Source organism: Lemur catta, chromosome 2 (assembly GCF_020740605.2).
Source record: "Lemur catta isolate mLemCat1 chromosome 2, mLemCat1.pri, whole genome shotgun sequence".
NCBI classification, from domain to species: Eukaryota; Metazoa; Chordata; class Mammalia; order Primates; family Lemuridae; genus Lemur; species Lemur catta.
In genome coordinates this window covers 14,314,098-14,341,236 of record NC_059129.1, presented here as the reverse complement: position 1 = coordinate 14,341,236, position 27,139 = coordinate 14,314,098, and the positions used below count along the sequence as shown (strand labels likewise).

Below are 27,139 nucleotides of genomic sequence, written 5' to 3'. Positions count from 1 at the left end.
AGACAAAAGTAGTTTGAGAGTCTACAACGCCTTCCCTACTATTTCCCTTATTTTTCATCCCAGTAATGTGTACAAAGTGGTTAAAAAAGAAGATCACAGAAGGGTTTATAATAAAAAGCCAAAGTCCCCAACCCCAACTCACCCCTCCCCTCAGGAAAACTCTTAACTACTTCCCATATTTAGTTCTGACAGCTCTCTCCATATCTGTGGAAATGATTTATTGAATTATCAACGTAAGGTATTTATTATCTGTCAACTCACTCACTGCTAAGATAGATCAGGGTTTAACTCATACTACGCCCCTTCTCTTCCCTCTCTCTGAATTTTTGATCGTTATTACCTTATGTTCTAGAAGTATTCTTTCAATAACATACTCAAACCTCTATTTTTTGTTCTGTTGCATCAACGTTAGACAGATACTGGCACAACTGTCTCCTCCTCTCAGCTATAACTATACCTGTACCGTCAAGGTTGAGAACATTGACCTTCAAGTCTGTCGCCCTATTTAAGAGTTTCCGTGCTTTGTCTGCACGATGGTGCTAGAAGCTTAAGCCTCGAGCAGTATTCACTGTTTTACGTCTGGAGGATGGCGTGCACTACCCTGCCGGCCATCAAGTGCCAGGGCTGCAGCCTCTCCTCTCCAGGGGCAATGTCGTGTCTCCAGATGTTTACCTTGTGGTCTACCTGTACCTTTTAAAAATCGTATGCACAATCGCTTGCAATTTTTTGTCCCCCAAGTAGCAGCTTCCAGCACCCCTCCCCGCCCCAGATTCTCGAGTAGGTCTGGCGCCCACCGTTTTAGCGGGAGCGAGTACAATTCCCAGCGGCTCACAGGGCTCAGATGTTAAGGAGAAAAGAGCTAATATACTGAGGACGTTTTCTCAGCCCTAGACTCCCGATCGGCCCTGAGTCTCCCAGCATCACCGAGAGCAAATCTGCGAGTCAGGACCCGAGAAGGGCCACATCGGCAGCGGATCTCGGGCTTCCGGCACCCTGTGCACCTTCCGCGGGCTCGAAGATTCCCCAGGACAACCGCCCACGGCTCAGAGGCGGAGTCCTCGGCCACTCACTGGCCGGCCGGACACCCACCACAGGAGACGCCGCCGCCTCCCCACCCCGGAACCCCAAACGCACTTCCAGAAGCTGCACTAGGCAAATGAGGGGGCGGGGCTCTCGGCCGCACCCCTTCGCCCTTGCCCCGCCTTCTTTGTTCCTTCCAGAGGCGCTATTGGCTGCTTGTCCTCGAGACCGGGCGAGCCGCGGGCCTTCGGGGAGACGCGATTGGGAGAAGAGGCTGCCGCTCGGCCGGCGGACCGCGCGGGATTGGTCAAGGTGCCGCCGGGGGTTTGAATCGCAGCCCCGGTCGGGGGGGGGAGCTGCCAAAGTGCCACGTTGGGCCCGGCTGCGGCGTGGGGAGCAGGCTCCGGGCGCCTGCCGGGACGCTAGCGCCGGGGTGCCGGCCGTTGGGGCCGTTGGGCTGCGCAAGGCGCGTCGGGAAGCCAGTCGGCGGCGTGCGCTGCTGGCCGCTGTGGTGAGGCGGCGCGGCGGAGCCTGGGCGGCGGCGCGTCCCGCCTGAGGGCGGCTCTGGCTGAGGGCGGAGGGACCGGGGAAGAGCCCGGGGCAGCGGCTGAGGCGGGACGGCGGCGGCCGGAGCCGCTATCCCCGGAGGACCCGGCCGAGATGCTGGCGGAAAACCTGGTGGAGGAGTTTGAGATGAAGGAGGACGAGCCGTGGTACGACCACCAGGACCTCCAGCAAGGTGAGGGCGAGGTCGCCCCGGGAGCGGGCGGCCTGGCCGGGGAAGCCCCCGGTGCGAAACTGTGAAAAAAGTTGCTTTTGCTTGCGGGCCGTCCAGGCTGGTGCGAGGCAGGTGTCGGGCTCACCTGGCGGCGGGGCCGGCCCGCCCGCCCATCCCGCCCGCGCGGGGCCCGCGGCCCTGCTAGTGCGCAGCACTTGGAATAATCACCGGTGCGCGCTGAGCGCTAACTGCGCGCCCGGCACCGTTTTAAGCGCTTTCCGTGGATTAACTGAGTTAATCCTCACCGCATTCCTCGGACGGAGAGAGGGGTGAACCAGCGTGCCCCGCTGTAAGTGGCAGAGCCGAGGAAGCCGCCCCTTAGCTTAGCAGGCTGCAGACCCGCCGTCTCTCCATCCGCGAGTCATAACAGCGCCTTTAATGGCCAGCGCCGAGGGCGAGCTGCTGCAGGTGGTAGTGGCTTTGCTGTGTGGCAGGAGCTGTGCCAAGCTCTTTGCATACCCCGTTTGATCCGCACCATAAACGAGAGAATAACTTGTTATCCCATTTTCCAGACGAGGAAAGCAGAGGCTAAAATGGTAAAGTGGCCTGCCTAAAGCTAGGTGTGGGAGCAAGTGTTATCGAACCCACACAGAATGAGGAGTCGTGGTCACCGCTCAAGCCCTATCTCCTCCTTGTCATCCCGGTTTACAGCTTTTTCAGTTGGGCGTTAGTTCCCTAGGTGCCAAATGAAGTGATGTGAGGGCACTTGTACCTCTGCCACTTCAGTCTGACTCCAGCTTTCACTTTAAAAAGAGGTCTGTCTTGGATTTCTTGCTGATGGTGTCTCCAGAGAATAATCTTAGTGCAGCCCTCGATTTGGAGCCAGTGGCCCCCTTTTTTGCGTATTAATAGCAGGTGCTTGCAATTGGGGAACACTTTTTATGTGCCAGACTCTGATAGGCCCTTAACACAGCTGCACATTTAATCCTCCCAATAGCTATAGAGGTGGAAGCGGATAGTGTTGGGTGAGCTAGGGTTCCACTTCAGACTCCACAGCAGACATTCTTAACCACTGCTCTGAATACTGAGTAATGCTCAGGAGTCTTTCCAGGCATCTTCAGTTTCTGCAATTTTGTGTAAATCAATTTTCAGTTCTAAACTTGCAGTGAAAATTAACATCTCTTCTAGTTAAATATTAAATGGTCATGATACTTGTTCATGCTAAACATTGAGCTTGGAGGGAAAAAAGAATGAAGACTCAAAAAAGGAAAATTAAGATAAACCACCTGTTTGGGGGGAGAAGATGATTTCTTAATATGCAATCACTTAAAGTAGTTCGTCATTAATGCTTATATAGTGCAAGCTATTAGGCAGTTGCAGTGCAGTGTTGGCCACCACGTTCTCTATGTCCAAAAGACAAATTTGTCATACGTTTTAAAAGACCTGTTTTTGGATTTCCCCTTAAGGATTGATGGCCTAGTTTGATACTTTCTTCAGGATTTATGAGGCAACCACTGTTCCAGTTGCAACATTTCCCTATAATTTAAGCAGTTTGTATAATCAAAACTAAGTATTTTTCTTTCCTGTATTTAAGAGGTGTAAATCTTTAAGGACATAGAGAGCAGGCTCTTTTTTTTTTTTATCTCCAGCATCTAGCATGATACTTGGCACATACTAGAGGCTTGATTTTAATATTTGTTGAAAAGAACTGAAGCACTCACACAGGATTACTGTTTTCATGGCTCTTCCATCAGGTTCCTTAGTCCACACTGCACTCTACCCCTGTGGGAGGTTGTTAAGGAACAACCAGTTGTAACATTTCAATCTACTGAAAAGCAAATACAAGGTGTCCCGGTTACTCAGGGAATTTTCTTTAACCTCTGATCAAAATGAAGTTGTCTTCAGGTTTAACAAACTAAAAAACACAGGTCTGAACCTCTTTACTGCCAATTTGCATTTGGAATTTGTGCTTTTCAAAGAGTTTTTGCCTCCATTATCACAGTGGACTTTGACATAACCCTTTGTCATAATCAAATGTGTCAGGTAGGAATAAAGTATGGGACATTATAACAATTATAACTTGTGACTATGGCGTATAAAAGAATGAAGCCTGCCATGTGAATAAAAGGATATCTTTCCCCCAGTTTTGCTAAATTGTGTTAAAGAACTCCTAAATGTCTAACAGATTTTAAAACTTGTTCATTTCTCAAGAATTTTTTATGTGCTCTATGCCCCAAGTTTTCATCTAGGCACTGAGGCCGCAGTGTCTATCCATGTGATAGTATAGGCAGGGTTCCTCCTCTCATGGAGTTGATGTTCCAGGAAATGTGTTCACTAGAGAAGCCTGGAGACGCTGCCTCCTACTATGTGCCCACTACAGTGCCTGGCACACTGTAGGCCCTCAGATGTTTGCTGCTGAAAAAGTCTGGGAGCAGGTCTGTCCTGTTAAACAGATTGCTTAAGCAGGTCTAGTGGGATTTTATCATGTGCAGACATCTGTTCATTTTTAAACATCCTCACTATTAACTTACTGAGCAAGGCTTATTTGGGGAGAGCTGCTTAAAACAACTTTTAAAGATCTTGTTCTCAAAGTCTTACAACTACAAAATTTTTTCCTTTAGCAATAGAAGCCATTGTTTAAATAGATCGAATCTTTGTATCAAGGTGAGCTAGGGCATTCCTTTTAAAATTCAAATTGCTGGAAAACTCTAACCTCAGTAGACTCTGGTCTACTATTCATACCTTGTTAGAAACATGCAAAGCTGTGTGTAGGCAGGAGGAGAAAACCCTTTGCTTTTTCAAAACACTCTGATGAAGAGACTGTCTTTTGTCAGAGGGCTGAGTTGGCACGGTAGGAAAACTGACAATAATCTCTGTGGGTAAGATCTTTTCTGGGACAGCAGGAGCCTTCAGTTCAGGTAATGATGGAGCTTGCTTTGAAATGTGCCCCTGTGAACAAGGTGGAAAGACTTCAGAGACTGGATTTTCTTTTAGGCCAGCTGCTATTATAATTGTCATTTGGTGAGCTGTACAAACTTAGAATAAGGATTCAGGTTTCTGCTATATGGATCAGCAAAGAACTCTTACGTTTAAAGGAGTCCTAAAATTTCTTTTCAAGATGAGTACATCTTCCTTGTGTGCAACTTATTTGCTGAATCACTGTTTAGAAGGTTACTAAAACGGATGCCATCGTTTTTCTTGATGTTTATATTCAGTACTTTTGCTTTCCCAATTATAGTAACGTTGGCAACAGGAGTTAAACAGGCGTCACCAAATGACGCATTTGACTTTGTAATAGGAAAAGCTTTCAGCCTTAATGTTATTGAATGACTGCTAGACTACAGCTAACATGGGAATGTGATGTCCTCGTATATATATTTTTTTAAGAAACTGAAGTAAAAATAGGAAAAATATAATAGCAGTGGGATTTAAAGTTTTCAAAATTCTGAAAGGAAGATCCTTAAAAAAAAAATCACTCAGCTGCAAGTGCTAATTTTTTGTCTAAGGCGTAGGGCTGAGTGAATATCTGTTTAAAGCTAACAGTTTATACCATTAAAAATAGAATATTATTACCTGCAAAGACTCATTGGTGAAAGAATATTAAACATATGAATATATTGATACGTTGTATTTTCGAGCCTGCAGGAAATCTATGGTATTTTTAGCGCCTGTCTAAGCCAGGGCAGTTCAATAGGATTTAGAAAAGACAACCTCTTAATGAAAATCTTTATTGTAATCCTTATGGAGGTGAACAGGTGTGCAAGGCTTCAAAACTATATATAGTTTCCTTTTCTTTTGTACCTTAATTAAAAATAAAGGACATTTAATATTCTCCTATTCCCTCCACTAATTATTTAGAAAACCTTCTTGGGCTTACTGCCAGTGTTTGACTTTTTTGGTTATGGAAGCCAGATGCTACACAACAGGAAACAAACTTTTTTTAAAGACCAAAAACGTCCGGTGTCTTTAAGCTAACAGATGAAGTAATATCCTATTTTACAGTGTGACTTCACAGAAGCTTTCTTGTAGTTGAGACTTGACTTGCTAAAATTCTATCCTTAAACATTCCATGAAATATTTAGGAGCCCGAGACTTCAGGTTACTGAGCCAGGTTGGGGCTTTGTTTATTTGGAAATAAGGATTGAGATAAGGACAAGTCTCAAATTCTTTTTTGGTTGCTATTGACTAAAGAGTGCTATACTTGGCATCTGTTCCTGTAGCAGCAGGAGCAGGAGAGATGTTCCTGGCTGCTGTTAAGTAGCATAGGTAGTTTCATTACTGAGTGAAAGTGGTTGATGATGGTCTCAAGTCACTCTTGATTCTTGGAGAGGTTTCGGCTCAGGTTTTGATTGCTAGTTAAGAACATTGGTGAGTCTGATCCTTCCCAGTGAGGAATTACTACTTAAAGAGAGACTTAAGTAATACCTAGGTAATATTTCTATGCCTTGTCTTTGATACAGCATGTTGGCTTCTAAATGGGTCTATGGATACACATTACGTACCCTGTGAGTACAAAATCATTTTTTCTGGAACATCTTCAGCCATACGTAGTTCCTTTTTCATTTGATGAAAACAAGATATTAACTTGCCTGGGGCTGTATGTGCCTTCACTGGCAGAGCTGGCAGTAAAAACCCAAATAGTTGAACACTAGTTTCTCATCACCGTCTAGGAAAACAAGTAGAAAAGATTTAAGTAACCTCAACTACGGGGAAGTTTATATTCTCTGTGTTAAAGAAATACGTGGACACCCCTTTCAGTAGCCTTGAAACTGCACAGATGAGGGTAATAAAGACTCGTGATGAGGGTAAGAGTTAGAACCTGTAGACCTAGTAGTTTCTGCCTTGTCCGTGACTCACCACATAGATATGATCAGGTCATTTAACAGCTTTGTGCTTCAGGTTGTCCTCATCTGCAAAACTAGATTAAATGCCTTGTAAAGATTTAAAGGCTAATGTCTCGCAAATGCTTTGAGCTGGTTTGTAAAGGTTCTGTGTTTTGTGAATACAAGATGTTCTTTTATAGACTTGTTAACTAAAGACTTGATGTTATGATAGTAATGGGCATTGTTAATATAAAAATCACATCAGACAAGACCATAGGAGACAAGGAAAAAAAAATCAGTAGAGAATGTATTTTGGCACCTATCTACCAACAGTATACTTTTTTATTTAAAATGGGTGTTAAATGTTTTAAAGTGATCTGGAGTGGTGTGTGGTAGGTTCTGCTGCTTTGTTTCTATTAATACTAATCGTAGAATACTAATTACACACTTGAATGGACATTACCAGGTAAAAAGTTGTTGTCACTTTCTCTAGGTTAAGTTTTACTGTCAGTAGTAATGGTCAGACATTAAAACTTGTCAGTCTCTAAAAATTAAGTTTAAAAATCATACATAGGTGATGTTCCCTGTTTTCATAATAAATATTTTTATGACATTAACTGAAATTACTTTCCATTGTACCTTGAATAAAATTCTAGATTTCTCTGCTGTAGCCTAGAAAATTTTGTATGGTCTGATCCCTGCTTGCTTCTCCCACTTCATGTCCCTCATGCTTCTGCCATACTGGCTGCTTGTAAGGTTGTAGAGAATATGCCAGGTTCTTTCCTGGCCCTTACGTGGTACGTTGCTTATCCTTCAAGCTCTAACTAAAATGTTACCTCAGATCTTCCTTGTGACCTTCCTTTCTAAATTGGGCCCTTTGTTCATTATCACCAAATTCAGGGTTTTTTCCCCCTTTATCTCTTACACTTTGTATCGAATTGATCAACAAATCCTTTTAGTTTTACTTTTAAAAGATGTCAGAATTCTCCTCCCCATCTCCATCTCTGCCACCCTAATCCAAGGCACCACCATCTGTCACCCAGATGATTGCAGTATCCTTCCGTCACTCTGCTTCCACCTTTGTTCCATTTAGTCGTTTTACGTAGTAGCATAGTGATCCTGTCACGCCTCCCCTGGGTTCCATCTCATTCAGAGTAAAGGCAAACTCTTGACCTCCTTAGTTAGGCCCTGCCTATGTTGGCCAACCTTGGGGTCCCTCTGATTTGACTCCTGTCCCCCTCCACCACCACCACACTCATACACATACTTCTCCAGTCATGCTTCCTCCCAGGGTCTTTGCACTTGCTTTGTTTCTGTCTGGAATGCTATTTCCTTAAGTAGGTCTACATGGGTCACTTATTCAGTTCCTTCACATCTTGATTCTAATGTTGCCCTTGTCACATGTTCCTAAATTTCAACCTCCCACATCCACACTCCTCTTATGCCTCTCCCTTGCTTGATTTTTTTCTCTTCATCATTTATTGCTTTTTTTTTAAAATATAGAGATGGGGGTCTTGCTTTGTTGTATTATGTGTTTTCTTATGCTATTTCTCCCATTTCTCCCAACAGAATATGAGCTCCATAAAGGCAGGAATTTTTCTTATCCGAGTGCCTTATGGTTCCTAGACACCATCCCAGTACCTAGAATGGTGTCTGATATTGAATGCATGCATGTATGAATGGTGTTTATCACAGTTTCTAAGTTTACTCATTTGCTGTCTGGCTTCCTCCATTAATCTGGGAGTGTCAGCAAAGCAGGACCTTCATCCATGTTATTCAGTGTTTTATAGCCAAAGCTTAACATAGTGCCTAGCAACAAAAACATTCATTTATGAATCAATGAATGCTAGTAAAACTTTGCCTGTCTATTGTAGCTTAGTTTGTAAAGTACTCCCTTATTTCATTTGACTTTCAGTTTTATATTGACAGGACAGTCATCTCTCTAAACAAGAATACTAAGTGTAGGGACTTTTAAAGTCACCATATTGAAAGTGTTCTGGTAAATGGTAATCAGAACCGGACCTTAGACCTTCCTGTACAGAGTACAGTGCATTTCTCACTGTACCAAAGGACTGCTCCGGAAAATTTACTGCGCTGATTTTAATTACCTATGTTACAACTAGTGTCCTTTTTTGTATTGTCACTAAATTTTCGTTTCTGGGATTGAGTATAATATAAACATTCTGTTTTATATGCACATCTGCCTAAGAAAGAGTTGAAAAATGAGGTTTAAAACAAAATATGGTTCTGTGCTAAGTGGAAATATGAGCTGCTGACATGTAATTACCTCAGAAACCATATTGCTCTTTTGCTTCTCTGGTTCGCTCATCTTACAGAAGGACATGAAGAAATATAGAAAAAAAGACAGACCTGAGGCAGTGTTCTTAATGGTGATGTATTTTTCCTTTTCTTAATCATTTTTAGTCCCCTTAGGAATCCAGGGTATATGACAATAAACTTTACTTTGACAGTTGTATTCACAGCAGCCAGATTCATGGGAACTTCAGAGATTATTGAAAGATTGTTGAAAGGTTTATCTATACTTTGGCTCAAGAGTCCATCCAGAAAAATTGACTGTCAGAATATGAGTATGTTCATTTCCTTAGCAAATAATTATGATTTTAGAAGTCAACAATGCTGAATGATCATTCCTGAACTAATGACTACTTCTCCGGAAAGTAAATGACTATTTTTCATATCTTACAAGTACAGCTTCATAGGAGTACCTGCTGGAAGTCCCTAGTTTAACTGAATTTCAAGTAGAACTCAGGTTTGCTTCTGTGCCATTCCACCTTCCATTGGGATCTGACTTAAACTCTGTATTGGGACTTACTTGAGGGGGGCTGAGTTATGTAAAATGTTGACGTGAGATCATTTGTATTATTCTAAGATTCATTTGTTGTTGTGCTAGATCTCCAGCTTGCTGCCGAGCTTGGGAAGACATTACTGGATCGGAACACAGAGTTGGAGGAATCTCTTCAGCAGATGTATACAACCAATCAGGAGCAGTTACAGGAAATTGAGGTAATTTACTTAGCAGGAGAGTTAGACTTTTGAGATGTGACATGTTGCTGCTGTTATACCAATCATGTACTGCTAAAATAACACTTCCATTTAGAAGCAGCGTGTAATTTCTAACACAGACATTTTGAGAATAAGACCCATCAGAGAAATGGGGAGGTTGATTTCTACTTTGTTTAGGCTTTCCCAACACATAAGTCTGCTCTGATGAAAGAGATTTCTCTCTTCACTCTTGGTGGAGTGTACTAGAAGTAAATGGTCTAGTATTTGCCATTATGTGAAACAATGAAGCTGTGAATATTATATTTAGTTTTTCAGTTTTTTTCTTGAACTCCTGACCTCAAGCAATACTTCTGCCTTGGCCTCCCAAAGTCCTGGGGTTATAGGCATGAACCACCACATCCAGCCTTAAGTCTTTTTCTTTAAAAAAAAAAAAAAAAAATGCAGTATTTAAAATTTACAGAAAGTTATAAAAGAATAATACAGTGAACACCTAGGTAACCACCACCAAGCTTAAGAAAGAAAACTACCCACACTGTTGAAGTTTGCTGGCATCTCTCTCCCTCCCACTACCAAATACCACCCTAAATCTGGGTTTAGATAAAAAGTTTAAAAAACATAGTACCCATGGTCTGGTTTCTCTTCAGATCGTATAAATCTTTCGCTTTTTAACAAACATAGTACCCGATTTCATAATGTGTTTAAACTTTTGGTACTATTCAAAGAATTAATCATAAAATACATGTTTCTTTCTCCCTGCTGTGATCTTGATTGATTTATATTTTGGGTGGATATTTTTCATTAAAATATTACTTTTTGCCTAGTTTAACAAACTCAAGTGAAAAATGCTAGACTAAGACTTTAAAATGGAAGGTACTGCTCTCTTATAAATGGTCCCATTCAAGTAGCCCAGTTATGTATAGGCCACTTTGACTGTAAGGAAGATAACTGTGGTTTTTTTTTTTTTTTTTTGAGACGGAGTCTCACTCTGTTGCCCGGGGTAGAGTGAGTGCCATGGCGTCAGCCTTGCTCACAGCAACCTCAAACTCGTGGGCTCAAGCGATCCTCCTGCCTCAGCCTCCCGAGTAGCTGGGACTACAGACATGAGCCACCATGTCCGGCTAATTTTTTCTATGTATACTTTTAGCTGTCCAAATCATTTCTTTCTATTTTTTTTTTAGTAGAGACGGGGTCTCACTCGCTCAGGCTGGTCTCGAACTCCTGAGCTCAAATGATCCGCCCGCCTCGGCCTCCCGTAGTGCTGGGATTGCAGGCGTGAGCCACCGCGCCCGGCCTGATAATTGTGGATATTAAGCAGACAGTTGTTCCATCAGAACACCTTTCTCCATGCCCCAACCCTCCTCCCAGAAAAAAGCTTTGCACTTTAAATTAGAAACTCCTCTCTCCTCAAATTGGTATAGTAGACCAAGGGCTCTTGTGTCAGGCAAAGAAAAATGTAAAAGATCCTAGAACAGTCAAGCAGTTCATCATCATCAGTAACTTACTAAGCTCTGGTTATTTACTGAAACAGGTGCTAGGAATTCAAAGAAGCAAAATCACACAATCCTTGCCTTAGAAACAATAAGATTACACAAATTTCAATTTTTAGGAGCTGGATGCAGTGGCATGTGCCTGTAATCCCAGCTACTTGGGAAGCTAAGGCAGAAGGATTACTTGAGCCAAAGAGTGCAGGACCAGCCTGGGTGGTAGCATAGTGAGACCCTGTCTCAAAAAAAACAAAAAAAAATTTTTTTTTAAATAAAAATTTTAACTTTTGAATACAAATAAACCTAAAACTAAAGCAAATTTATAACCACAGTGTCTATTAATTTTACTTAGTAGCCATAAAAGACATATACAATAGACATTCTCCTTCAGCTGGGTTTATGCATATTGCTAGTGATGTGACTGACACATACTTTTATAATTCTAGGATGGTGTAGCTTGTAATGATATTGTAGTTTTCAGGTACCATTTTTAGCACATTTTACATCAAAAGACCACAGAACATGCTGTACCCTAAATTGAATTTAATGACTTGTAGACTTTGCCAGAAACCTAAAAAGGCAGAAAAACCAAGCATTTTAAAACTATTAAAGTAGCCAAATGTTATATGTGGTCAAGGAATTCTTTCCTGCTTTGTTTCTTGGACTTTGTTTTTCAACTGATTGGAAGATTTCAGAGTAGTCCTCGACTATCATACACTGTGAGGTACATGTATTTGGGTAGAAACATAGTCTTAATGCATTGTATTGATGTTTCTTTTGAAAGCATCTATAAAGCACTGTAACTGATACTTATTTTAGCATATCTTCCTAGTATAGATGAAAAATGTCCAAATATTTTACAATTAGGAGAATGATGCCTATTGGTTAGTGTAGGAGATTACAAAATAATTGCTTATTTATTTATTTATTTTTTGAGACAGTCTCACTCTGTTGCCCAGGCTAGAGTGCCGTGGCATCAGCCTAGCTCACAGCAACCTCAAACTCCTGGGCTCAAGCGATTCTCCTGCCTCAGCCTCCCAAGTAGCTGGGACTGCAGGCATGTGCTACCATGCCTGGCTAATTTTTTCTCTATATATTTTTAGTTGTCCATATAATTTCTTTCTATTTTTAGTAGAGACGGGGTCTCGCTCTTGCTCAGGCTGGCCTCCAACTCCTGAGCGCAAACGATCTACCCCCCCTTGGCCTCCCAGAGTGCTAGGATTACAGGCATGAGCCACCGCGCCCAGCCCAAAATAATTGCTTTATGGTCTAAGTTGTTGTCTTTCTACCCTTTTCTTTTCTGTAGTGTCAAGGATGATGAGACAATTAAGATAGATCATCGGTATTCTAAAAGAATCCAAAGGTCTTTGAGATTCTCCAAATCTACAGATAATACTCCACCATCTAATGTCATCCATAGATGTTACAAACCATAATGGAAATTAAGTATCCAGTTTAGACCTTAACAATTACATAAATATAAAATTAAATACATGTATAAAACTATTCAAATAAATTTCAAGTATTCTGGAGTACTTCCAGAAACATTTTCATGAGTATCTTGTTTCTATAATAGAGCATGTGGTCCCCTGGTTCATAGATCTGAGCATTGCAGAATTCAATGTTTTACTCTTTGTCCAAAGCTGTCTTTTGGTTAAGGACAGTCACTGTTTTAGATTTCAGCCATTACAGTTGGCTTTCTTCTTTTTATAAATCAATTCATGAAGGTAAATCGGGGTGGGATGAAGTGGAGAGATGAGGTGGCAGTACTGGCTAAGCCCATTTATCAGCCAGGGGACTCCCACAGATCAGCCTTTCTGCCTGCTCATTCACATCTGTGCCTGGTCCTACTTTAAATCACAGTGTGGACGCCTGAGGTCTCTCTCCAGTACTCTAAAACAAGGAATGCCAGATGCTGTTGCAGAAGTAACCAGGTAGCCCAGAGCCTAACTCCCTGCTAAGAGATGACCCTTGCATTGCGTCATTGCGTGCCTCTTACTATTGCAACCCTCAGGAGGCCCCCTAAACTTTATAAGGCTCTTTGCTTAATTTGAACCTTGTGTTAGTTTTCTCTTTACCTAAAACTTTTTTTTTTTTTTTTTTTTTTGAGACACAGTCTTACTTTGTCACCCAGGCTGGAGTGCATTGGTGTTGTCATAGCTCACTGCAACCTCAAACTCCTGGGCTTAAGCGATCCTCCTGCCATAGCCTCCCGAGTACCTAAAACTTTTTATTGAAATACACAGAAAAGAGCACAAATCCTAAGTGTATAGTTTGGTGAATTTTCATAAAGTAAACATGCCTATGCAATTAACACCCTAGATGAGTTTAGCCTGTTTTTGGAGTATACATGAATGGAATCACTTGTAAAAGTTTTAAACTAACTTTGTGGAGTGTTTATTGGGAGTTTTCCTGATTAGAAAAGAAAATACCTGATCATTTTTTTTAATTTAGAAAAATACATAGTTGGAAACCAAAAAATCAGCTCTTATCTCACCACCCAGAGAAATTTAACTCTGAGTTATTATGGAAATAGACAACTAGGACACTACCAAAGGGTATTTTGTAAATAGAACCACAAGTGTTCTTTCAAAGACTGTTAGTGGTTTTCAAATAATCCTGGTAATATTGATCAGTATTTTTTTTTTTTTTTTGAGACAGAGTGTCACTTTGTTGCCCTGGCTAGAGTGAGTGCCATGGCGTCAGCCTAGCTCACAGCAACCTCAAACTCCTGGGCTTAAGCGATCCTTCTGCCTCAGCCTCCCGAGTAGCTGAGACTACAGGCATGCGCCACCACGCCTGGCTAATTTTTTCTATATATATTTTAGTTGGCCAGATAATTTCTTTCTATTTTTTTTTAGTAGAGACGGGGTCTCACTCTTGCTCAGGCTGGTCTTGAACTCCTGACCTTGAGTGATCCACCCGCCTCGGCCTCCCAGAGTGCTAAGATTACAGGCGTGAGCCACCACGCCCAGCCTTGATCAGTATTTTTGATAGGCATTGTTTTAACGTTAAAAAAAAAAAAAAAAGATTAAAGAATCTATTGAAAGTAATGGCTCCACTGGCTTCAGAGAAGCCTGTAGCCTTACTTTTTTCAGTGCTAATTTGAACATCTAATTTTTTAAGAGTCTGGAGATAAGTTTTTCTCTCCTGGATGGTGGAAGGGAGACAGGGAGAAAAGCTGTGGAGAGTAATGAGATCTGACACCATCAGACACAATTGGATTCACTTACACTTTTCTACAATCATGTAAACAGGCGGGAGGGTGGTACGCACTGCTTCTCTGCTTAGACCACCTGCATTATCCCCCACAAGAGTTGTGCCTCCTAATCAAGTAGTCCAGCCTTCAAGGTGTCCCTTCTTTCAAGAGTTCATGACCTCCTTGGAAATTTTAAAGCATTGTTGCTGCTCTTACTGCATTTATCAATACTCTCTGATATATTGTACTTATTTCTTGATTTGTTTTACTCTACTTTCCTCTCATTTCCTGTTGCAACATTGAGGGCTGTTCCTGTGTTTGTTTGTGGTCTTTCCAGCGTAGGAGGTAATCCATAAATAATTGTTAAAGTCAGTGTCTTAACAAAGAATAAGCACTTTATAAAGCTCTTCCATTAATTCCTAAACTGAGTTTCCACCTCTAGAGATTTTTAAAGGAAGTAGAAGGAGCTCTGGCTTCTGTGTTAGGAGATTCAGGGTTAAGTCCTCAATTTTACTTGCAAATAACTAGAGAATTTAGCCATGTGAATTACCCCTCAAATCCTGTTTGCCCCTTTAGGGAATGGTGCTAAGAGGGCTTGCACTACTTTGGTCCAGGGTTGTTCTGAGGGGCTGAGATTACAGAATTGTATCAATTTTGGACAGTATGAATTGTTGCATAGTTTACCCATGTTTTAAGAATTTTAATAATGAAAATCTTTAAAATTTTTACAGGTACATAACAGTTTACATATTTATGGAGTGCGTGTGATATTTTGATACAAGCATATAATGTGTAATGATCAAATCTGGGTAATTGGGGTATCTGTCACCTCAAACATCTATCATTTCTTTATTTTGGAAACATTCCCAATCCTTTCTTCTGGCTATTTTGAAATATACAATTATTGTTAACCATAGTCGTGAAAGAATCTTGATTCTGAAGAAACAGATCTTCTTGGATAACTGGAAAGTAGATTGTAAAAACAATCTAAGCTTTTAATAATGAGATTATAGGTGGTTTTTGTCGTCATATTCATTTCCCCTTCTAAGTTTCCTACAGGGGAAATGTATTACTTTAATCAGGGGAAAGATTTTTTTCAAAGGTAATAGGAATATTTTTTCACTATTGTGGAAGTTCATTTTGATAACTATATTCAGAGGATTTGGGCTGTAATCCTTAATTTAAGGATAATCCCAACACTGCTTAACAGCCAAATTTCCATTTCATTTCTTATGCGTTTTTAGTTTGGGTTATGTCTGTTTTTTTTCCTGCATTCCAGGTTAGGGTTCTACAATTGGAAATGGGTGTTAATATAATCCTGCTGGTGTTTATTTTCCAAAGATTTACCTCAGCTATAAAGGGGCCTGTTTATAGTTGTTGTGCATGACCTGAACCTTATACTCCATAGTTGAGATGACATTCTGTGTAAATTCCTAGACATTTAAACTTTGATACTCTTGCTGTAAGTGGACATTTTTGCCTTCATTTCTGCCACCCTGTATTTCCCTTCCCCCACCATTTTGCTTAAAATATCTCCCTTTCCCTTGTTAAGTATGGCAGTCAGATTCATTTGAGGCTGTGTATCAGAGAGAAAACCAGAATGTCAGCAGCATATCTATACCTCGAGATGAATGGCAGGAAATTAGCTAACCCATTTCCTTCTAGATTCAGGAAAAAAATGATAAATACTAAAAGTTTTAGAGGCCAATCCTTAAAGCTCAGTATCTGACTACATAGAGTAGATGTCTGGCCTTACATCAGTTCTTGCTTAGAGATCTAATAATTTTTAAGTTGCTGACCAATTTAGACAGACTCTTGTGTAGGTACTTTATAAAACTGATTCTTGGAGAAGTGAAGGGCTTTTCTGATTAATTTTGGTCTAATAAGATTAAACTCCTACCATGTGAAAATAAGCTCCCTGCCATTTTTTTAGATTTTCCTTAAAGCCAGGTCCTCTAAGACCAAAATATAAGTTCTTAAATAATTTCATTGTGTTTTTTATCACAGGTTTTTATATATCAAACAAGAGGAACTTTCTGTAGTTTTAAAAGTGGCCTCTTTGTACTTACTTATTGACTTGTTTCCTATCTATATCTTGGCCACAACCTTAATTTGAGCATTATATCGTTAAAAGGGAGCACAATTTGGGACCCATATAGTAGCTGGTAGGAATTGTAAATGTCTCCTCTTCAGATTACTGGGGGGTATTGATGCCATGGGAATAAATACAGAGAAGTGATCTATAAATGGGGAAGCAGGGAGAGAATTAGTGGCTAATAGGCTCTTTTCCCAAGAAAGCTATAACCAAAGCCCTTCTCAAAATCTTTCCATTAAATCTCTCTTGACATTTCACAGTCTGAGTTGTGATGCTGAGCACAATAAGCTGTTGTGAATAGAGATCTAGAAATTGCCATTTAGCCGATGTTTTTTTAGTCCCTACTGTGTGTAAGGAATGGACTAGATATACAAGAGCTTTCTGTTCTTGGGGGACGACAATAGTAGGGAAACAATTTAGTTGGTTATTACTGGGTTAAGTGTTTTGAGAGAAATCAATAAGGGTACCTTGGAAAGGGTGCTGATTTAGACCAGGTGTTTTGGAAAGGCTTCTAGAGAGGTTGTGCCATGGGTGCCTTGTCCAGTGAGATCTATGATGATCTCCTTAAAATACATTGAAGGCTAGGCGCGGTGCCTCGCACCTGTAATCTCTTAGCACTTTGGGAGGCCGAGGTGGGAGGATCATTTGAGGTCAGGAGTTCAAGACCAGCCTGGGCAACATAGTGAGACCCTGTCTCTACAAAAAATTTAAAAATGGGCTAGGCATGGTGGCACATGCCTGTAGTCTCACCGACTCCGGAGACTGAGGCAGGAGTATCACTTGAGCCCAGGAGTTTGAGGTTGCAGTGAGCTATGATGGCACCACTGCACTCTAGCCTGAATTTGAATTACCATGGAAATCTGTTATATTGAAATATGTACCAAATATTGAAAAAAATTTGTGATATAGTAATGTAGGTATATATTAACACATTAAATGGCAAGGTCTAGAAACTACCATGATTTCAAATAGTGATGAATGTAAGCAATAAATCAAGATTTCTGCAGTTGCTATGATGTGATATGTTCATATTTCATATTCACAGTGTAATTTCTATTGCTGATGAAGTCAGAGGTACCTCTAATACTACCGGTGTTTTGTTGCCTCTGTCAAAAGACAAAATTAGGTAGCTGGGCTTGGTGGCATGAGCCTGTATTCCCACCTACTCAGGAGGCTGAGACAGGAGAATGAGCCCAAAAGTTCAAACCTGCAGTAAGCTAAGATCACGCCTCTCCACTCGAGCCTGGGTGACAGAGTAAGACCCTGTCTCCCTTTAAAAAAAAAAAAAAAAAAATTTAGTATAAAGATCTTAATTGGCATTTATTTATCTATCTATCTATCTATCTATCTATCTATCTATCTATCTATCTATCTATCTATCTATACAGAGTCTCATTCTGTTGCCCGGGCTAGAGTGAGTGCCGTGGCGTCAGCCTAGCTCACAGCAACCTCAAACTCCTGGGCTCAAGCAATCCTTCTGCCTCAGCCTCCCGAGTAGCTGGGACTAGAGTGGCTTTTATTTTTGATGCTAGAGTTGGGCAACACCTCATTCTACAGAGTGAGTATTGAAATGAGCTGAGCAGAGGAGATTGGCCTTAGAAAAGGGCTAAGGAAAGCAGGAAAAAAACAAAAAGCAGATTGGTTGTTTCAAAGTTAATTTCCTTGTAACACTTAGAGCAGAGGGGACTTCCTTATCATGCCAGCTAAGACTGACATTTGGCTATTATTTGTCATCCCAGTTTCTCAGAACGTCAGATAAACAACTTAGTTTTAGTTGAGTGACATGGAACTTTAGCATGAATGACTGACTCCATTTTGGTTTGGTTTGTTGGAACTAGTACGGGAGCTCAGTCCAAACCAGTGGCCTCTTATACATTTCATTTAACGTCTCCATTCATAATTGAAGGAAATGCTAACTTTCAGTTACAAGTTAGCAAAAATGGGCCTGGCAAGGTGGCTCACACTTGTAATCTTAGCACTTTGGGAGGCCAAGGCAGGAGGATCACTTGAGACCAGGAGTTTGAGACCAGCCTGGGTGGCATGGAGAGATCCTGTGTCTACAAAAAAATAGAAAAATTAGCTGGATGCGGTGCCATGTGCCTGTGGTTCCAGCTACTTGGGAGGCTGGGGCAGGAGGATCACTTGGGCCCAGGAGTTCAAGGTTGCAGTGAGCCATGATCACACCTCTGCACTCTACTGCAGGCAAAGATCGAGACCCCCCGTCTCAAAAACAAAACAAAACAAAACAAAACCAAAAAACAACTGCTGGATTAGATGGAGCCAGCCAGGAGAAGTGCATCCTCTGGGATAGGGTAAAAATAGGATAGGAGGGAGGAGCTTACCTTAGAGTGGGACAACTCTAAAATTATAGTGTGAAATAAGAAAAAGCAGTAGCTGACAAATGAAGGTGGAAAAACCACTTAAGAGACAATTTGAAAAATATTAATGCTGAAACATAATAGATGTTAAGGAATTATTGGGGTTTTTTCCTTTTAAGAATTGTGATTATTTTAAAATGAAAAGTCCTATCTCCTTTACAAACACATGAAGATGTAGACTTGAATTAAGATTACTTGGATTTGCTTTGAAATGATTGGGCATGAGAAGAGTGGAGGTGAGATAAAATTGTCTCTGTGTTCATAATTGTTGAAACTGGATGATGGGAAAATGGGGGTTCAATCATTTTCTCTGCATTTATATATGTTTGAAATTACTCATAATAGTTTAAGAATGTAGTGGATAAGATGAGCCATCTGTTTGATCTGTAAGAGCATGGGCCAAATAAAAAAAAAAGATTAGCCATCTGTAGAAAGTTACTATTTGTGTGGACCTGAGAAGTTAGCAAGGAGCACTGAAGGTTAAGGTAACTAGTTTGTAATTTCAGGGAATTAATGATTGTAAGAACAAATCAAAATATAATATGGTGAAGAATGCTGCTGTGACATAGTTAAAATATAACCTACTCTTAGTGAATAATTGCAACTAAGCTATAAGCTGAGTCCTAAGAAGGGCAATGGTAAGCATTAAGCTTAAGAGTGATTTTTATCCCAGTGAATGCTTATGTCTCCTTGACGCAAGAGAAAGAGAGGAGGGAACTTCCAGGATTTTCCATGTCCGAGATCAACATTTCTCTACCAAGTGTGATCTATGGGCTACTTGTATTATATAAATAACAACTGAGTTTTTTGCTAAAAATGAGGAATCCTGGCCTGAACTTAGTCTCACTGAGTTACCATTCTGGGTGAAAGGGACCTAGGTTCTTACACTTTAACATAATAAATCTTCCAGGTGAATCTGAGCACACATGTAAGGTTTTGAAATCTATAGATAAAGATGACAATAGCTACCTGTTATGGAGAGCAATTTTACCATATGCCGGTATACCATGCTGAACTCTTTACTCTTTTTTTTTTTTTTTTTTTGAGACAGAGTCTCACTTTGTTGCCCAGGGTAGAGTGCAGCGACATCATCACAGCTCACCACAATCTCAGACTCTTGGGCTCAAGTGATCTTCCTGCCTCAGTCTCCTGAGTAGCTGGAACTACAGCCACGCACCACCCTGCCCCTGGCCAATTTTTTCTATTTTTGGTAGAGATGGGGTCTTACTCTTGTTCAGGCTGGTCTTGGACTCCTGACCTCAAGTGATCCTCCTGCCTCGGCCTCCCAGGGTGATAAGATTACAGGCACAAGCCATCATACCCAGCCCTGAACTCTTTACATATATTAACCTTTATGTAAATTAATTATATTTGCATATATAGGGGAGGAAAAATAATTTTTTTCCAACCCTCATGAGTTCTCAGTTGGAATGGACCCCTGTAACAAAAGACAGATTAACAACAGAAAGACAGAAGTTTATTTACATGCATTATATCTCTCATATAATGGGAGATACTCAGGAAATGAATAATTCTCAAAGCAATTTGAATTCCAGTTTATACAGCATCTTCAACAAAGAATGGCAAATTTTTGGAGAAGTGACAAGACAAAGGAAAAGGACTTTGTCTAGGGGTGTCAACTTGTGGGAAGGCAAATAAATGGCAGATAAAGGCAAATTAGCAAAGCTTATTAATGTAGATTCCTCTGGTGCTGTCTTCTGGCCCATACTGACCTAAAGTTGTCATCAGTGGTTAACCTTTGTTCTCTCTGGCAGGGGCGAGCAGGATACCTTTTGTCTTTGTGCCAAAAAGTCATATTTTGGAGTGACATATTCTAGTCTCTCTCACACACACATTAATCTTTACAGACTTATTAAGGTAGTTGATAAGGAAACCTCACCTTAGAAAAATAAAGTTACTTGCTGAAGGTCACCCTGTTATAAATGGCAAAACAGGACTTCAAACCAAATTCTGACCCCAAAGCCTGTGCTCTTAGCTGCGGTACCACTGCCTCCCATCAGACTCTTGACTCTGATCCTGTGCCCACCAGAAAGACTCCATTCATGAATTGGCCTTTCACATGCCCTTTGTGGGGCAGATGTGTCCCATGTAGAGGATGTGAGTATTCCAGTCACTGGGCAGGAACAGCTCCTATTGTAAATTAATGAATTAGTGTCTGGTTTATACATTAGCCTTTTTTAAGATTGTTCTGATCATTCCCAAAGAATACTTGAAGCCTGCATTTATAAAACAGCTTGCACAATTTCTGTAGCTATTATATATATTCCTATGATTCTAAAGCTTTTTTCCACTCTGATATTCCTGGAAGATTGAACACATTCCCATCAGTGACAGGAACCTACTATGGCATTGCTAGCCAGAGGACAGGATTGAGGGCCTACTCCTATAGTTCTGAAAAAGCTTAGCCCATGAGAATTAGTGGTTGATTTCCAAGGGACCAAGAGAAGCTGGTGGGGATTTGAGGCAGTGAAAAATAAATACAGGCTTCTACAGGTCCCTGCTGTGTCCTTGCTAATTTAATCCAGTCAGTTCTACATGGTGGATACTAACAGATCCATAACCTCTTATTATCAGTTCCTAACTCAAAAAGCTCTATAAGCCAAGATTTTTTTCTTTAAGTTTATAGCAAATCCATGTGGCAGCAGATCCTGACCTGAAATGATGTGAGGCTTTTTATAATCTTTGTTCATACTTTTGATGCAGAAATATTAGTGCTTGATTGCAGGGTACTGCCTAAACCTCATAGGTGATGATATAAAGTTTATAAAGTATGTATAACGTATAAGGGCCATGTTGTCTTTCTAAAATTCGAAGAATTTTCCAAAACCCTTTTGGCCCCAAGAGTTTTAGATGAAAGTTGAAGTTAAAGACAGGTTAGATGTTTGCTTAACACACTGCTGCTGAGTTATGTAACTAACTAGATTTGAGAAAAGGCCATACATACTTTAACACTTGACATAAGAGACCTTTGAATATCATTTAGGTCGTTCTTTTAGAGAAGTCTGTTAAGCTTGCAAATACTTGTATAGTTGTATGAGAAACCTTAAGAGTGTTTTTAAAGTCAAATCCTCAGCCTATTACCATTTGATCATTGGTAATGCTTCAAACTACTTTTTTCCTCTTTCTGGTCATGTCTGTGGAAATATTATGAATATTTCATTTAAAGTATATACTGTGTTTTGGTGTCTTGGGTAGCTGGTGGGGTGGGGATCAAGGTGACTTAGCACTGTAGCGTTAAGATTGTCATCATTCCCCTTGATCCTTGGCCATTTACAAAGCAGTCTTAGAAGGGCCAGAATAATTTGATAAATTTCTCACAAATAAGGAGGTTAATGGTGGTAACATTCTCATAGAATTAAAACACAACAGAGGTCTTTGAAGTGTTATTAAGCTAAAATAACTCTTTATGGTTAAATCAATGTACTTTTCAGTACTTTTTGTCCAGAATGCCATACTCAGAGGAAAAAATTTATTTTTTTCCAAGTGAAAATCATCTAAAATCTTCCTCTTTAAGCCTTATTTCTGTTAAACATATTTTTGCTTAAAGTTTGATCACACGTTCCATGCTGTTTTCTCTGGAGGAATTATGTCTCACTAGATTTTTTGTTGTTGTTGTTGAATATTAATTTTATGTATGTTAAGTGTTTTTGTAAAATTAGACCAGCCTCATGATACACAGGGATGTTGGTAAGCATTAGGGGAGCTAAGCATATAAAGCAGCAGTCCCCAACCTTTTTGGCACTAGGTACCAGTTTCATGGAAGACAATTTTTCCACAGACTTGGGGGTTGGAGAGGCGAAGCTCAGACGGTGATGCATGGCCCAGTTCCTAACAGGCCGTGGGCCAGTACTGGGCTACTGCCTGGGGATTGGGGACTGCAGATGCAAAGGATAGCCTGTGCGCGCTTCCTATTAAGAGAGGTAGTTTAGTTGGGATTTAAAGTTCTTTTCATAAAATAAGCCTATGGTATAATAAAAATTATATATTTATTTGGTCTTTGTCCCTGGTTCCTGGCATAGAGCCTTGGAATTTGCTGATAGAATGGGGACTTGGTCACCAGAGGAACCAACTGTGTGACTGAAGCATTAGAACTATTGATCCTACCCCACCAACCTCTAGAAGGGGAGAGAGACTGGAGATCGAGTTCATTCACCAGTGGCCAGTTACTTATTCGTGCCTATGTGCTAAAGCATCCGTGAAACTCTGAAATGGGGCTAGGGAGTGTCTGGGTTGGTGGACACAGGATGTGCTGGGGGGTGGGGGAGGTGAGCCCAGAGAGGGAAGTGCTGCACTAGCCCCCACCCCTATACTCGCTGGTGTTGGAGAATTAGAGAATTGGTGTTGGAACATTGCAGGTGTCTCATCTGTTTGTGTCACCTAGTCCCAATCTTCTCTTACAGTATCTGACCAAGCAGGTGGAACTTCTGCGGCAAATGAATGAACAGCACGCAAAGGTTTATGAGCAATTAGATGTCACAGCAAGGGAACTGGAAGAAACAAATCAAAAGCTAGTTGCTGACAGCAAAGCCTCACAGCAAAAGATTCTGAGGTAAATTTTCTAGAATCCATGGAGGAAGCCCCAGAGGGAAGTGATTTAATGTAAACTAGAGCAGAACGTGGCTGCTGTGGGTTTGGGTCGATATGGGGTAAAGTTTAACGTAATTCTTTTTTGAGAATGGAGATTAACTGGAAGTCTTTCTCAATTAAGAAAGCCCAGTTTGAGTGGCCTGCACCTAATCTCTCCTCACTGCTTTTGCCCTTAATTTAATGTGACAAGCGGCAATTGGCTTCTGTCTGTTCCTCACAGCTTGACCGAAACAATTGAATGCCTACAAACCAACATTGACCACCTCCAGAGCCAAGTGGAGGAGTTGAAGTTGTCTGGCCGAGGAAGGAGGAGGCAGGGGAAGTGTGACCAGGAGAAATCGGCGCCCAGTTTCTCATGTCTTAAAGAGCTGTATGACCTCCGCCAGTAAGAGCCTGCCTTTCTGTGGATTTACAGACTGGGACTGTCTCACGTCATTGACACATTCTGGATTCCAGTAGATTAAAAGTACCATTTTAAGAAACGCCACTTAGTTATTAAACTGCCAGTGGTTTGAACAAAACCACTTAACTTAAACATACAAATTATAGAGTTCTTGGGTATTAGTAATTCTGTGAAAACTCTTTTTGAAAGTTGAGAGCATATTTATTTCAGCGCTTTTTTTCTTTCTTTTTTTTTTTTTTTTTGGAGACAGAGTCTTGCTCTGTTGCCCGGACTAGAGTGAGTGCCGTGGTGTCAGCCTAGCTCACAGCAACCTCAAACTCCTGGGCTTAAGCGATCCTTCTGCCTCAGCCTCCTGAGTAGCTGGAACTACAGGCATGTGCCACCATGCCCGGCTAATTTTTTCTATATATATTTTTAGTTTTCCAGATAATTTATTTCTATTTTTAGTAGAGATGGGGTCTCGCTCAGGCTGGTCTCGAACTCCTGACCTCGAGCTGATCCACCTGCCTCGGCCTCCCAGAGGGCTAGGATTACAGGCGTGAGCCACCCGCCTGGCCTATTTCAGCACTTTTTAAATGTTAAATCATAGCTTAAGATGAATTACTTCTGATAGACTACAGATTTGGGGTTTTATTTCACATTAGTGTGAAGAGAAAAGTATAAATTTCAGTGAAACAGAAATCCAGGCAAGCAGCAGTTTTTTTAACCTAAAGAAATGCCTTTATATTTTAGAGTTATGACTTTGAATCTTTAAGAATTATTTATCGAACACCTATTGTGTGGAAAGCTCTGTGCCACACTTGAGGAATGGTGGCCGAAATAGACCCAGTTCTTGCCCTCCTGAGCCATCAGGCTAATGGAGAGGTAGATGAGCAAAGCAAAACACAAATGCAATTACAAGTTGCCTAGCACTTAACAGGAGAAAACAGCTGGTTCACTTGGTGGTTCTCAACCTTGGCTGTACCTCAGATCACCTGAGTGAGTTTTTGAAAACACAAATACCAATACATTTCCTCAGGCTTAAATCGGAATTTCCAGATGTGGGCAAAAAGCTGCCAGGTGATTCTGATGTGCATACCTGGTTAAATATTGCTACAATAGTGGTCCTCGACCTTGGCTGTGTATTATGAGTCACTTGGAGAGCTTTTAAATAGCCCCAAGTCTGGGTAGCAAACCAGCAAGGTTGGAATCTGTAGGGTAGGACCCAAGACATCGGTGTTGTCTAAGGCTATGCAGTGATTCTGATCTGCAGTGTAAGGTAGCTGTCATGCTGCTGGTCTTTGGGAATGGATGTTCTGTAGAACTTTTAATGTTAAAGATTAGTCACAAAAATTGTTTGCTTTCATGTGTTTGTTTACCGGCCCCACACAATTTTATCTTAGCCACTGCTCTCAGGTACCTAAAAATCAGTTACTGTCACAGCTTGTCTGAAATATCTAGTTGAAAGAAATCGCCAGTCTCCCTCATTTCATTCTCAGTTGACCTGTGTAATATATTATTTCAACATTCTTTTCCGTAGACACTTTGTGTATGATCACGTGTTCGCGGAGAAGATCACGTCCTTGCAAAGTCAGCGAAGCCCTGATGAAGAGGAGAACGAGCACTTGAAGAAAACAGTGACAATGCTGCAGGCGCAGCTGAGCCTGGAGCGGCAGAAGCGGGTGACCATGGAGGAGGAGTACGGGCTGGTGCTGAAAGAGAACAGTGAACTGGAACAGCAGCTGGGGGCCACGGATGCCTACCGCGCACGGGCCCTGGAGTTGGAGGCTGAGGTGGCAGAGATGCGACAGATGTTGCAGTCAGAACACCCATTTGTGAATGGGGTTGAAAAGCTGGTGCCAGACTCGCTCTTTGTTCCTTTCAAAGAGCCCAGCCAGAGCCTGCTGGAGGAGATGTTCCTGACTGTGCCGGAAGCACACAGAAAGCCTCTCAAGCGCAGTAGCAGTGAGACAATCCTAAGCAGCTTGGCCGGGGGTGACATCGTGAAGGGCCACGAGGAGACCTGCATCAGGAGGGCCAAGGCTGTGAAGCAGAGGGGCATCTCCCTTCTGCACGAAGTGGACACTCAGTATAGTGCCCTGAAGGTGAAGTATGAGGAGCTGCTGAAGAAGTGCCAGCAGGAGCAGGACTCCCTGTCACACAAGGCTGTGCAGACCTCCAGGGCTCCAGCCAAGGACCTGGCTGGAGGGAACGCCCAGTCGGAGCTCATCGCTGATGGCTGGGAACTGGCCTCTGTCACCCCAGAGCCTGTCGGTTCCCCCACCACGACGCCTCCAGAATACAAAGCGCTGTTTAAGGAGATCTTTAGTTGCATCAAGAAAACTAAGCAGGAAATAGATGAACAGAGAACAAAGTACCGATCGCTCTCCTCTCATTCTTAAATGAACCTCTAGCTCTACTACTAACTTGCCTATTTCCTATCACCTCTGTCTCCCATTCAGACAAGTGTTCATAGACTGAAGCCTGACGTTGCTCATGACAGCTGCCTCCTTTGGGTGTTTAGCAAATGCAGACAGTGAGGATCAGAGGTGGCTAACGGTGTCAGTTCTACAATCTGGTTCTGTTTAAGCTCCCCAGGAAATCCCATGACAAACTGGCCTCTAGCTGGTGCACTGATTAGACTGTGATTCCTGAAAAAGAACCAGTGGAGGGAAGATCTGTGTTCCTAAAGAAGTAGGCCTGGAGTTAGCATAGTATGGGGAGAAAGGGCAGAATTGGAACAAAGCTAGGGCAATTCTTATTGCTTCCTTGCACAACTTCTCACAACTATATATAGTCAGAGGGCTGCCAAACTGAAATCTCTTTTGCAAACACTGTTGGATACTGTGAATTCATTAAGAAGACTGTTCAGGAGAAAGCAGGGGGTCTAATCCAAAATAAATGGCATTAACAAATGCTCCAAGCCCTTGAGTTTTGTTACATCTGCTACCATTTGAACTGTGACTGACAGGTAATCCTAATATATCTAAATCCAAATTGAAAGGGTAAGATTTGATTTGATCAAAGTTAACTTGTTAGCATACACCGTAGAGGGCCTCCAGCCCCCACATTCAAATATTTTTACTCAAAGCTCTAGCTTTTAGGATAGGTAAATATGTAAATCTTTAATCCCTTTCTCAAATTCAAACCCCTTCCTCTCCTACGCGTTGTCTGAGCTGGCTAACTTGCCAGCCACAAGCTGCTCTTGCTCATTTTTACCATTCCTGTCCATGTTTTTGACTTGCTGTAGAAATTCCTGTCTACTATTTTATTAAGCAGTATTGATGTTCTGACTGTGGAAATATCCTGTCACTTGCATACTTTTAATTTAAAACTATTTAAGAATTGAGGTTCTGATTATTGTATATATTTTTCTAAAAACCAAATAAAGCTACTTACGAAAATGAA

At 41.4% G+C, this 27,139-nt stretch overlaps 1 protein-coding gene across 2 annotated transcripts; it reads left to right on the top strand.

Annotated features, from left to right (window-relative positions):
• Positions 1-1,376: 1,376 nt before the first annotated feature.
• Positions 1,377-27,139, top strand: CDR2 (cerebellar degeneration related protein 2). Of its 2 annotated transcripts, none has more exons than XM_045542768.1 (5): positions 1,377-1,759; positions 9,473-9,585; positions 23,163-23,311; positions 23,570-23,734; positions 25,272-27,139. In XM_045542768.1, the coding sequence occupies exons 1-5, from the start codon at positions 1,681-1,683 to the stop codon at positions 26,131-26,133; spliced, it is 1,368 nt and encodes a 455-aa protein (XP_045398724.1). In that variant the 5' UTR covers positions 1,377-1,680; the 3' UTR covers positions 26,134-27,139. The 2 variants fall into 2 exon arrangements, with proteins under 2 accessions (XP_045398724.1, XP_045398725.1); XM_045542769.1 differs by lacking the exon at positions 1,377-1,759 and adding an exon at positions 8,920-8,951.